The sequence below is a fragment of the Heptranchias perlo genome, chromosome 9 (genome assembly GCF_035084215.1).
Source record: "Heptranchias perlo isolate sHepPer1 chromosome 9, sHepPer1.hap1, whole genome shotgun sequence".
NCBI classification, from domain to species: domain Eukaryota; kingdom Metazoa; phylum Chordata; class Chondrichthyes; order Hexanchiformes; family Hexanchidae; genus Heptranchias; species Heptranchias perlo.
The window spans coordinates 55,157,518-55,169,981 of NC_090333.1; the positions used below are offsets into that span (position 1 = coordinate 55,157,518).

Here is a 12,464-nt window from a genome sequence, read left to right on the forward strand (position 1 = left end):
CGCACCAATCCTCACAGCCACCCAACTATCATCCTCACAGTGCCTGCACGTACCCACCGTCCCTGTCCCCACTCGACCACTACCACACACCCCAATGCCCATACAATGGGATGGCCATGTGGCACACGCATCCTCCCATCCATCTGGCACACGTTCAACCCAATCACACCAATGCTTGAAGCGTCTCACATTGTAATCATCACTCAATAACGTTTTTGTGTTTTGCCCTCACAGGAGAAGAGGGCCAGGAACGCACGCGATAGGGCATGCACCGGAGGGGGCCCGCCACACGAGATGGCCCTGACAGACGCCGAGGTCGAGGCACTGGAGATCAGCCGCACGCTGCATTGCCTGTCGATGGCGGATGGCGAGTCTGGTTCTGGCGAAACGGCCGGTAAGGGAAAGCTGGCACTCATCACTCATGATCGTGAATGATCGTAGCATCACATGGCATATGCCGCACCGCCACATTTGGTCACATGCCTGATATTTCCCTCTGTTCTCTTCCAGGACCGTCTGCGATCGACGTCTCGGTTGAGGGCGATTCCTCAGAGGACATGCCCGTCTCTGAGGGTGCATCGTCACACATGAGCCTTGCATCCACCAGCGCAGATACACACACCTCGGTGGGTCCCCCCCCTCAGCTAGTTGGGATTGCACATGGTGAGTCACCGCGCACACATGAGCATGAGCAGACCCTGGTGGCAGGGTCAGCCGCGGAGGGTCCGCGTCGGTGGGAGCACTCTTCTCCAGGCTTTGCTCAGCCGGACCCAGATGCTGAACCCAGGGGGCCACCTGTCAAAAGGAGAGTCGTCGAGGGGCACCAGAACATTGCTGAGGTACTGGGAGAGGTGCCACGCGCACTCTCCACAATCGCACGGAGGATGGAGGAGTCCAACTCCTGCATGAGGGGAATGGTGGCACAGGTGCAGGAGGGTATCGCCGAGATAGTGTCGCAGGGACGTGAAGGCATCTCTGAGATAGTGTCGCGGGTAGGTGTGGGAACGTCTGCGGTGGAGGACAGGCTAGCCTCCCTCGAGCGTCACGCACAGCTCACCAATGAGTCCATCCAGGCCCTCACAACGGCTGTTCGGATTCAGGGTGAACAACATTCTGCCGCCATCAACAGGTTGACAGATACATTGGAGGTGGCCTTGCAAGGTCTCACCCACGTCATCCAAACTGCCGTCCAGCAGGGTGGAAGGGGTGATGTGGGCCTCGGCCATGAGAGGGAAGATGGTGAACGGGGAAATGGAAGTGTGGACGCTACTCAAGGCGCCCCCAAGTCTCACCCGTTGCCCCCCTCTCAACCAGTGCCCGCAATAGTCCATCCTCTCCAGGTGGCCGAGTCTGCCCCTGCACAGGTGCAGGAGGAGCAGTCTGTGGAGGTGCCCTCACGGGCACCGAAACCCAGGGGGCGTCGGCCCAAAGCATCTACCCGGTCAGGGCACGAACAGGAGCAACCTGCCACCACCTCTGCTGGAGCCACAGGGGTAGCACCACGTAGGGGGTCCCGAAAACGAACGCCTAAAGTTCCGTGAGCACACAGGGATTGCACCAGGGTGTTTGTCGTTTTTTTTTAATTTTCTACTCTTTGAATGTCACCACAAAATAAACTCACTTTTTCTCACCAATGCTGCCACCTCTTGTCCATAATTCTGCGGCTTGTGCAATATGTCCCTTCCCTGCGCCTCATCATGACGACGACCACCCCGTCCCACCCATTGAGCATAATCCAGTGGGTGCAGGTGTACAGGCACCACTCTTCTGTGGAGGGAGCCTGTATGGACCCTCGTCTGTGCACGTTATGACATGTGAACGCCTCACACAGTGTGATGTTAGGAGAACCGTTGGCATATGAGTGCCTCCCTGGCCTGACGAGCACGCAGGTGAGCCGGTGTTCGGCGCATGGGTCGTTCCTCCTCCTCTCCCTCTTCCTCCTCCTCCTCTTCCTCCTCCACCTCCTCCTCATTGTCGTCCTCAATGTGGGTGGCAGGTGTGCATGGGGCCTCCTCCAGCGGCACCCCTCTCTGTAGTGCCATGTTATGCAGGGCACAGCAGACAACTATAATTCGTCCCACTCTGAATGGCGTGTATTGGAGTGCTCCCCCGGAACGATCAAGGCACCTGAAGCGCATCTTGAGCAGCCCGATAGCCTGCTCAATTGTAGACCTGGTAGCAATGTGGCTGTCATTATACCGACGCTGTGGCTCGGTAATGGGGTTCCTCAGAGGTGTCATAAGCCACGTGTGCAGGGGATATCCCTTGTCGCCGAGGAGCCAGCCGTTGCCGGCGTTGGGTGCGTGGAAGAGGGGCGGGACGGTGGACTCCCTGAGGACGAAGGCATCGTGGCAGCTGCCAGGGTATCTGGCGCACACGTGTAGGAATCTCTGGCGGTGGTCACAAATGAGCTGGGCGTTCATGGAGTGATACCCTTTCCTGTTGATAAACAGCCCTGGCTCATGTGGAGGTGCCCGTATTGCTATGTGGGTGCAATCGATTACACCCTGCACCCGTGGGAAGCCAGCCACAGCATGGAATCCAACCGCCCTCTCCGTCTGGCTGCGCTCATCCATGGCGAAGTTGATGTAGGTCGAGGCCCTGCGGAACAACCCATCGGTGACCTGCCTTATGCACTTGTGTGCAGACGACTGACAGACCCCGGTGATGTCCCCCGTGGCACCCTGGAAGGATCCGGAGGCGAAGAAGTTGAGGGCAGTGGTGACTTTGACGGCGACGGGTAAGAAGATGCTGCTTGGTCCATCCGGGAGCAGCTCGTCATTGAGGAGGCTGCAGATGTCGGCGACTACCTGGCGAGTGACTCTGAGCCTCCGTATGCACTGCTGCTCAGAGAGGTCCATGAAGCTGAGCCTCGGTCTGTAGACCCTGTGCGGAGGGTAGTGCCTCCTGCGACGCATCTCTCTCTGCGGATGCCCTCCATCCTGCTGTGCAGGTGGATGTGCCGCAGCACCGTGTTGTGGGGATGCATGTCTCTGAGGCGGACGGCGTGGACTGCGAGGCTGCTGAGGCTGGTCATGCTGTTCGTCCTCCGAGGATGTCAACGCAGCCCCCATCTGGCAGGTTTAGGTTTGCGGGGTTGTGCACGCTAGAAAAGTGTGTCCTCGCACAGGGGTTGGACTTCCACGCCGGTGAATCTTCTTGCTTGGAGGAGGGTGGTGGAGGGCAGGCGTTGCCCAATGTTACGGAGTGTCCTCCTGCGTTGGTGAAGGCTCTCCCCCCCCCCCACCTGTGGAATGCACCTTGGCAGCTGCCACAGGCTGCTGGCTGCAACACGTCCGTTGAGAGTGTGAGTGTTTCCCCCAGTATGGGAAACAGTCTCATTTCACTGTAAAATCCGACACCTGTTAAATAAACAGCTCATCAGGTCATTTAATGACCTGAAATACCAAGATAAATACACTCAAGTGGAACCCCGCTGGCTTTAATTGCCTGCGGGATTCCCACCAGCGGGGCCAACGCACGCACCCCCGCACGTCAGCGCGCAACCCGGAAGTGGGCGGGATCGAGGCGCGATCCGGTCCCGCTCCTCGAAACCTGGATTTTAGAGGCCCCCCCGCCGAGAACGCACCCGGAACCGGGTGCTAAAATCGGGCCCCAAAAGTGGGTACAATGGTGTAGTGGTTCTGGTACCAGGCACGAAGGGCTGAACAGCCTACTTCTGGGCTGTATGATGCTGTGATCCTGAGTTCAAAACCCACCATAACAAGTTTAACAATTAATTCAACAAATCACGTAATTTGTGGGCAGGCACCAGACAAAAATTGACTATGCTCGTTCACTCCTCCACTCACAGTGACTGATAAAACCAAGGGATTGGGTGCCACGTTTCACCTCCATGACTCGGATTTGTATTTGAAAACGTATAAATCCCTTGTTCAGACATTTAAAAAGCATCTTCCACTCTCCGATAGCTAAGCGAGTTTACCCAGTGAATAGCTGAGTCATGTAGACCAGGAATATCCCAGATTTTTGCTACAGTCCCTTGAGTTTGTCGATCTTGTGTGGGACCCCAGTGAGGACACTATCATTGGCTGCAGTGCCCCTGGATTTAGGGAAGTGAAAATCACTCAGGATTCCTGCTCTTAATCACTATCCAGTTGGAAGAGTTTGTGTGCATGCGTGCCAATAACCAACAACTGCACAAGAGCATGAATTTGGGAACGGAGAGATAAGAAGGAAAAAAGCAGGAGAAAATTTCAAGGAAAACAAAGGTAAAACAAAAGCAGCCAAGATGAAATAAGAGAAAGTGAGGCTTGTTGGAATTCGGAAAAAAACAGAAGCAATCTTATCCCCAAGCCCTTCTCACGTCCTTCCTTGTGGCTCACTTGTGGAAGCCTGGAAGCAAATCTTTCACTCTCTTGCACATGGGGGTGGTGGTGCATGATCCAGGAACAGGAATGAAAAAGTTTAATTGATAAACCTCCTCATCCCACTTAGCAAATGGACCTACCAAGAGCTAATAGCACAAAAGGAGCATCTCCATTGAAACCACAGGTCACAAAATTGGGGGCAGCAATAAAAAGCATTTATTTGAAGATATCAACATTCAAACTGGACAAAAATGGCAGCATAAAAACAAGACAGACACATACCAAAGTGAGGGTTCATTTCCAGGTGCCTTTGCATTGCGAAAATCAAGTTCCAGCCTGGCAAGAAAACAAGAACTGCCCCATCCACATCCAGTGTTTCAATGTACTTGAGTAATGCTTCTATCAGTTCAAATGGGGTCTCCTTCTCACTCATCTGTGCCATAGCACGTTTGGTTTCTGGCCCATAGTCATCACCACAGATGTTGTTACAGTTCACCTAGCAAAACAGACATTAATTATAATTCAACAAACTTGACTGCAATATGGTCAAATTAACATTATTCCAGGCTGGACCAATGTCCATTGTGATCTGAGCTAGTAGTTGTTCAAGTCATTGCTACATTGCAACTCCAAGAAAAGTATAAATTGTTCTTCTGCTTTTCTTAATGTCCATTAAATACAATTTTCTCTCATTTTACAGTTCAAATTTTCTTGACATGCTTTTATGGCACATCTAAATTGCAATTCATATTCCAGCCAGGCAGTGCTGCGTTTCATTTGCCCGACTCCCACCTGGCTGTAACACTAATCATCCTGAGAGAACCCATTGTGCTTAGAGTTGTGGCACTTCGACTGCTGTCCCAGCTAAGATCAGGTAACAACATATCAGCAATCAAACCTGGGACTGCCTGGTCTGTATGGCTCAGTTAGTCACTGGACAAACTCATCAAGCTTTCAGAGGACCCAAGCTGCAGTTTTAGTGGAAGATAATAAAAGTGAACATTATATCCAGAGCCATCCTGCTTTCCTCATCTGAGTGACAGCTCTCTAAATTTTTAAAAAATGCACACAGAACAAAAATGCAATGGACAGTGTCAGCAAAGAGCTGGAAAATATGCAAGTTGCTGCTAACACCATACTACTACTTTCAGACCGGAATCTGATTTTAGAGAATGTTGTGGAGATTTGACATAGTCTAAATAACCCCAATCAAAATTCAGATCTGCTTTTACCTCCTCATCCTCACCACCATCCTCATCTTTCTCCTTTTTCTTCTTGTCTCTTGGAGGAGGAACAAACCGAGTCATCTGAACACAGTCTTCTAAGAAATATTCTGGAATAATCAACAAAAGTACCTCAAGTACTAAAATCATCAAGGCAGAAGCATAGCAAGGTTGAACATTTAGTAATATGAACATGAAATTCAAAAAGGCAGGCAATCGTGTTTAGTAATGGTAAAGATTTATAGCGAGGGCCACTGGTTTACGCTGACTGAAGTGCACCAGAGTGTAATTTTTCACAACCTACCTATTTTGAAAGGAAATTCAATACTGTAAAAAAATGCTGAAGCATCAAAAATACCAACTAATAAATCAGTTAATCTTGCTACCTCCCCTCCTTGGAAAAAAGTTAAACCTTGCAGGTCTAAGATTTCTCCAGTGTAGAGGTAACATCGGAATTTAGCTTGGTGAATGGTGCTGCCAGCAAACTACTTGATTTTTCTGATAAAGTTATTCTTCAGTGATTAAATTATTTACCCAAACAGCTAACTAAAATAGTGAATATGATTAGTGTGTGGCTTAAATTATATATAGACTTTAAAATTATAAAATAAGCAGCTGTAATAGTAATCATAACATTTAATTTGCAGCTTAGAAGAAATGCAATTGCACTGGTTCTTACGTACCTTGAACAGCGAATGTTCTTCCATATATTTCGATTAGTGGACAGTTAAAAAAGTACTCTCTGAACATGGTGGTGTCAATTGTGGCAGACATGAGAATAACATGGATATCGGGATAAGCTTGGACAACATCCCGCAAAACCACAAGGAGAAAATCAGTCTGAAAGGGAATTACGGATAATTTTGGTTTACTCTAACAAATAGTTCACTGCATAGGCAATTATATTTTTAAAAAAATCAGCAATGACTATATGATCTATAACCAGTCAGGATCTGTGCCGATACCAAGTGCTTCTTCAAAGAGAACCTGGATACTGGGCACACTCAAACCTGCCTCCTGAGAAATGTAGGGAAGGGAAAGTCTAGAAAATCTTCCTGGAAGTGCTAGCTATCATAACCTTAACCGACACAGGAGTCTGGGAACTCAATGCACAGGATTAAGCCCAGAGGCAATGAGTGAAACTGGGTTTGAATCTTTCAACTTCATAGTCGATAAAAACGTGTCTTACTGTGTTAGAAACAAAATATTTGTGGCTTCCTTACTTTCTGAAAGGTATCTTGTATTATATAGTATAATGGAACATCCAGTCTCCACACTAATAGTGGATAATAGAAATTGATGAATAATTGAGTCTCCAGATTTTGACTGTGTACATATTCTACAACAATATCCTATGTATAGTAATGAAGTAAAGAACAGTACTAATGTGAATTGAACATGTTTTTTCAGGCTGTGAGGCTGATTTATGTCAGACAGTACAGGATTGATGTTAGTATGTTGCACAATAAAGCAGTGTCTCATACACGGCTTAGTCCAGCTAAAACTCTGGCTGATAATCAGGAAATAAGATAGTTGAAGCTATACTGCAAGATTACCTTTGGGTCCGCCTGCACTTTACCACAATCTGAAAGTTTGTAAAGACTTTACATAAGATAAAATCTTGACAAAGGGATAGGCATCGAAAGCAATGTGTGCAGAAAGTTGCAAACTAGGGCTTTTTGAAACTGCCACAGAATTTGCAAACAGCATAAAATGCTATTTTGGCCAACAGTGTAAACATGATGGAAAAACAACTAGGCTTGATGCCTATGGAAACGCACTTTCCTGGCTGGAGGGTACCTATGGCATGTGGAGTACAAGAGAACAGGGTGAAAAATAATTCCATGCCCCTGCCAAAAAAATTTAAATGACAGAAAAGAATATCAAAATTGAAGACAGTCACATTGGATGTCCCTCTGAAAGCAAACGACGTGCAGAAACTCACATTAATGTCTCTCTCATGGATTTCATCCACTATTACATGACTTATACCACGAAGGCCAGCTTCTAATTTCCTCAGCAGGACACCTAAAAGAATATAATACTGTCATTAGTTTCACAAAGCAGAAAGCAATTTACTTGATGTCTATGTCATGCAACCCAGACAGTCTACCTAAAAGTATCAGTTCGCTCCCGACCCGCTAAAAAGTGTGATTTCACTAATGGAAATTCTCAGCAGAGTTTGCGTAATGTGCACCTGACTATATATTTACAGACAGTTCTTACTATGCCTACATTGGATTTACAAGTACACCTGCAGACTTCTCCTAACTTTCAATGGCTCACTATATTTAAATTTGCAAGATATTCTCGTTCCAGGTGATATAACACCAAAAAAAAAACCTCACAGAATCTAGTCCCCAAATCTCTGAGGAGTGTGGATTTTGAAGTAGGTCAAATGGAGGCTTGCTGGTAGCCAAAAGAAAAATATACACATCACCCGTCACTAAATAATCAGTTTGTTCACTGGTAAAACTAATAGGCAATAATACTCATTTTTGCTTTCTTGCTTTTCCTTCCAGAGTTCCCTATCCCAACTGCTCGCATTTCTTCAAATCTTCTTATGTTTATCAACAGCACAGGAAAGAACATAAGAATTAGCAGGAGAAGGCTTACGGTCTCTCGAGCCTGCTCCGCCATTCAATAAGATCATGGCTGATCATCTACCTCAACTCCACTTTCCCGCCCGATCCCCATATTCCTTGATTCCCCTCGACCCCAAAAATCTATCTATCTCAGCCATGAATGTACTCAACAACTCAGCATCCACAGCACTTTGGGATAAAGAAATCCAAAGATTCACAACCCCGAGTGAAGAAATTCCTCCTCATCTCAGTCTTAAATGGCTGACCCCTTATCCTGAGACTATGCCCCATAGTTCTAGACTCTCCAGCGAGGGGAAACAACCTTTCAGCACCTACCCTGTCAAGCCCAATCAGAATCTTATTTGTTTATATGAGATCACCTCTCATTCTTCTAAACTCCAGAGTATAGGCCCATTCTATTCAATCTCTCCTCATAGGACAACCCTCTCACCCCAGGAATCAATCTAGTAATAGTAATTGATCTAGTAACAAACTGGTTTCAGATTCACAGGCTGAAAAGCAGTACCACCCAGCACTATTCTCAGAACACTTCCCTCATATCACACCATTGTATAATAAATAAATGAACAGAAAGAAATCATAAACATAGAAGCTGGGGAGGGTGGGAAACAAACATTTAAAGTGCGCTGCTTGAAAAGTGTTTCTTGAGTTGTCCTTAAGTCAGGGATGCCCAAACTATGGCCTTTGGGGCAACACACAGCCCGTGAAACACAAGCAATTCAGCCCCATTTATACTTAATGTACTACTTGCTGCTTTGTTCTATTTAATTTTGGAGAATTGAATAGGCCTATTCTTAGTGTTACTGCCTCATTGGTGGCTAAGTCAACACCAAGATCTGTTAGAATCAGCAGCTTGAAATGTGTGCAAGTTAATGCGAATTTTGACAAACTTTGTATGCGGCCCACAGGGCTCCATGGTACAAATTTAAGCAGCCCGCAAAGACAAAAAGCTTGGACATTGTTGCTTAAGGCATCCTAATTAATCTAAGCTGTGTTTCAATAAGCTTCATTTTAAAAATAGAATTACATTCTAATTTGCCCTAGATACCAACATCCTTGACTTAAGTGAGCACAAGACTTCCAACTGCCAAAAAAAGAGCAGGGCACTATTGATCGTTAGGATCGATACTAGCTTTGCATTTTCTGCCAAAAACAATTTTAGTGTAAGTCAGCTGTCGAGCAGTGAATACTAACCTACAGTGCAGAACATTATGCTGCCATGGGGCCTTGGCAATATGGATTCAAACCGAACACTGTAACCACAGCTCTTGCCTAGATCTTCTCCTCGTTCACAACCAACACGTTCTGCAACTGACACAGCGCTTATACGTCGAGGCTGGAAAATAATACAAGAAATTAAGTAATATAGGTTTGCATACATACACAGAATTGAATTACTTCTAATACTGAGGAAGGGTTCAATACCCAAAACATCAACTTGTGTTCTCTCGACAGACCTGCTAAGTGTTTTCAGTGCTTTTTTTCCAGTGCATTTATTTGCTTTTTTAGTTTTCAAAATACTATTTAACTGATCATATTAAAAGTGCACTGAACATATCTGCGTGTACAAAAATAGTTATCAAACATAAGTTTGAAAGGTAGACTGCAATAGTGATTTTTTTGACTTGTTCTGCAAACAGTCAACTAACATTACTTTATCTGACTAACCTAAAATGTCAAGTTGGCATTCATCTATTTGGACTCTTTTTTTTGGTGGGACGGGGGCGGGGGGTGGTGGTGGTGAGGGGAGGAGTATTTTTGGGGGCATCCAGATGTTTGTAATATCATGCATAAGAGCCTCCAAACCAAACTATTTAGAAAACCACAGCAGTTTCTGTCTGCCTAATACAGAATGCACTCTACAGTGATAAACCTTCTTAGGTGAGGTTTTTAATTGCCAACACACTCAGACCTAAAATTGGGCAGTTTACTAGCTCAGAGCACCACAAGCTTCCTATTATCTATCCAACCAGAACCACCTACCACTGTAGGATTTTCTAAAACCATGTGCACAGGTCCATCCCTTTGGAGATGGAGTTGAAGGAGAATAAATGGATAAGCACATTTCTAATAGGTAGACTAACTTCCACGTTACAGCACGAAATCAGTGAGGCATTTACACCTCTAGAATTTCTCACGCACCTGAGTGACTACAATGTTACATTCGGAACCTTTGCCATTTCTGACGTAATCATCAAGGATGTATTGAGGGACCTGAGTAGTTTTACCACACCCAGTTTGACCTCGAATAATGATTACTGGGCTGCTGTTGACTGCTTTAAGGATTTCATCTTCAAAATTTTTGACTGGCAATTGACTTCTTTCATTAAGTATCTGTAGTAAGAGAGACAAAGCACAATTATTAATACCCAACTTTTGACAAAAACAGGTTTAAAATGAACATGTTATTGGGCTAATACCCCAAGGGTACATTACCCCAAAAGACCCATGTAATTTACAAACAAAAACCATCTGGTATAACAACAACTTGCACTTATATAGCATGTTTAACATAGTAAAACGTCCCAATGCCCTTCACCGGAGGGTTATCAAACAAAACTTTACATTGAGCCTCATTAGGAGATATTAGGATAGGTGACCAAAAACTTGGTCAAAGAGATAGGTTTTAAGGAGTGTCTTAAAAGAGGAGAGATTTAAGGAGCTTAGGGCCGAGGCAGTTGAATGCCAATACTGGAGCGATTAAAATCGGGGATGCGCAAGAAGCCAGAATTGGAGGAGCGCAGAGATCTCGGAGGGTTGTAGGAGGTTACAGAGAGATAGGGAGGGATTTGAAAACAAGGATGAAAATTTTAAAATCGAGGCATTGCTGGACCAGGAGCTAACGTCGGTCAGTGAACACAAGGGTGACTGGAAGTATTGATACAATACTCCCTAAGTCTCCAGAATCTGTGTCATACTGTAATCCTAAGTGAATCAGTAAATTTTATATTTGGAACATTTACAATGTCATATCTAAAAAATACTAGCTATTCATTGTGAATATTAATGGAAATGGTATATAAGATTTCAAAATAAGGATGATTTATTACTGTAAAACTCTACTAAAATACCATGTTTTAAAATATAAATCAAACTTTAAAACATCAGTTGAGGATTGTTTACATCTTAGTAAATTGCTTAAATTAGGTTATCTTGGTGATCAGCACCAAGATGTAAAGGTTTAAAGAAATCTAAAGTCCAATCATGCAACGTTTGCAAGTTCCATTAAAAAAGTATTCTTTAATAAATCAAATTTTACAATTATTTGGCAAACTTCTGAAGTTCAGATTTAACTCTTGGAAAGGGGGGGTGGAAAAGAGAGGAGGCAGTGCGTACCATGGACCTTCGTTCAGTCCATAATGATCTTATTAAATTCTGAAGTTATTTAAACCAGGTTAAGGTATGTAAGTAATAGTGGAAAGTTTTAAGATAAGTGCAGTATCTTGTAATAGAACTTATTGCTGTTTTACCACAACCGTGTTGCGTACACCCACACATGCACGCAGAACATTTGTATTAAATTCAGCTAGGACAATTAATTTTGAGGAACTTCACTCCTGTGTTCGTGATATTTACTTCAGGTAATCTGTAAGAGTGAATTTAGTTCTTGTTTAGGAACAGAAATTGCTTTCTCCTGCTCCCTCTTTCTGATAATGACAGATACACTGTTCTTCTTTGGAATCTGAGAACCCAGTGTTTAGATAGTACAGTGATGCGTTTATGTACCCATAATAATGAGGACACAGAAATTTCTAATGGGAAAAAGTTGACACAAAAAGAACAAAAAAGTGACAACAGGAACACAAATTGTGCAGATAGGAAGTGGGTGTAGATGCAAGACTTTAAATATTATACAAATAGATACTTTAGGGATGGTGTCAAGGTCATGGAGGGGATGACAAAGAGATTCACTAAGATGATGCCCTGGATGAGAGGCAACAGGTGTTAGACAACAGAAACTGGGGTTCTTATAATAATTTTAAATACCTCCATCAGATTCCTCTAAACCTCCGCTAAAGGCGATTGATAAGGTATATAGGGAAATACCAACTCACTGACTAATGGAATTAGTAACTTGAGGGCATAAATTTATGATAACCCAAAGAACAAATGGAGAGATAAGGAGATTTTTTTTAAAATGCAGCGAACGAAAGATGTTACATTTATAAAATGTTTTATCACATCCCCAGGGCCCCAAACACTCCTTCCAGGTGTTTCTTTCAATTTAGTATACTGTATTCGCTGCTCAAAATGCAGTCTCCTCCACACTGGGGAGACCAAATGCAGTCTAGGCGATCGCTTTG

The 12,464-nt window shown here is 44.7% G+C and overlaps 1 protein-coding gene across 5 annotated transcripts in view; it reads right to left on the reverse strand.

The window, feature by feature from the left end:
- dhx9 (DEAH (Asp-Glu-Ala-His) box helicase 9) overlaps nt 1-12,464 on the reverse strand; it is a 65,448-nt gene that overhangs the window by 29,336 nt on the left and 23,648 nt on the right. For all 5 annotated transcript variants that reach the window (XM_067990473.1, XM_067990472.1, XM_067990474.1 and 2 more), the window contains 6 exons: nt 10,303-10,494; nt 9,355-9,496; nt 7,500-7,582; nt 6,238-6,394; nt 5,564-5,664; nt 4,614-4,827 (listed from right to left, as the gene is read on the reverse strand). In XM_067990473.1, the coding sequence (XP_067846574.1) occupies nt 4,614-4,827; nt 5,564-5,664; nt 6,238-6,394; nt 7,500-7,582; nt 9,355-9,496; nt 10,303-10,494 (889 nt within the window). The remainder of the gene's footprint in view (nt 1-4,613; nt 4,828-5,563; nt 5,665-6,237; nt 6,395-7,499; nt 7,583-9,354; nt 9,497-10,302; nt 10,495-12,464) is intronic.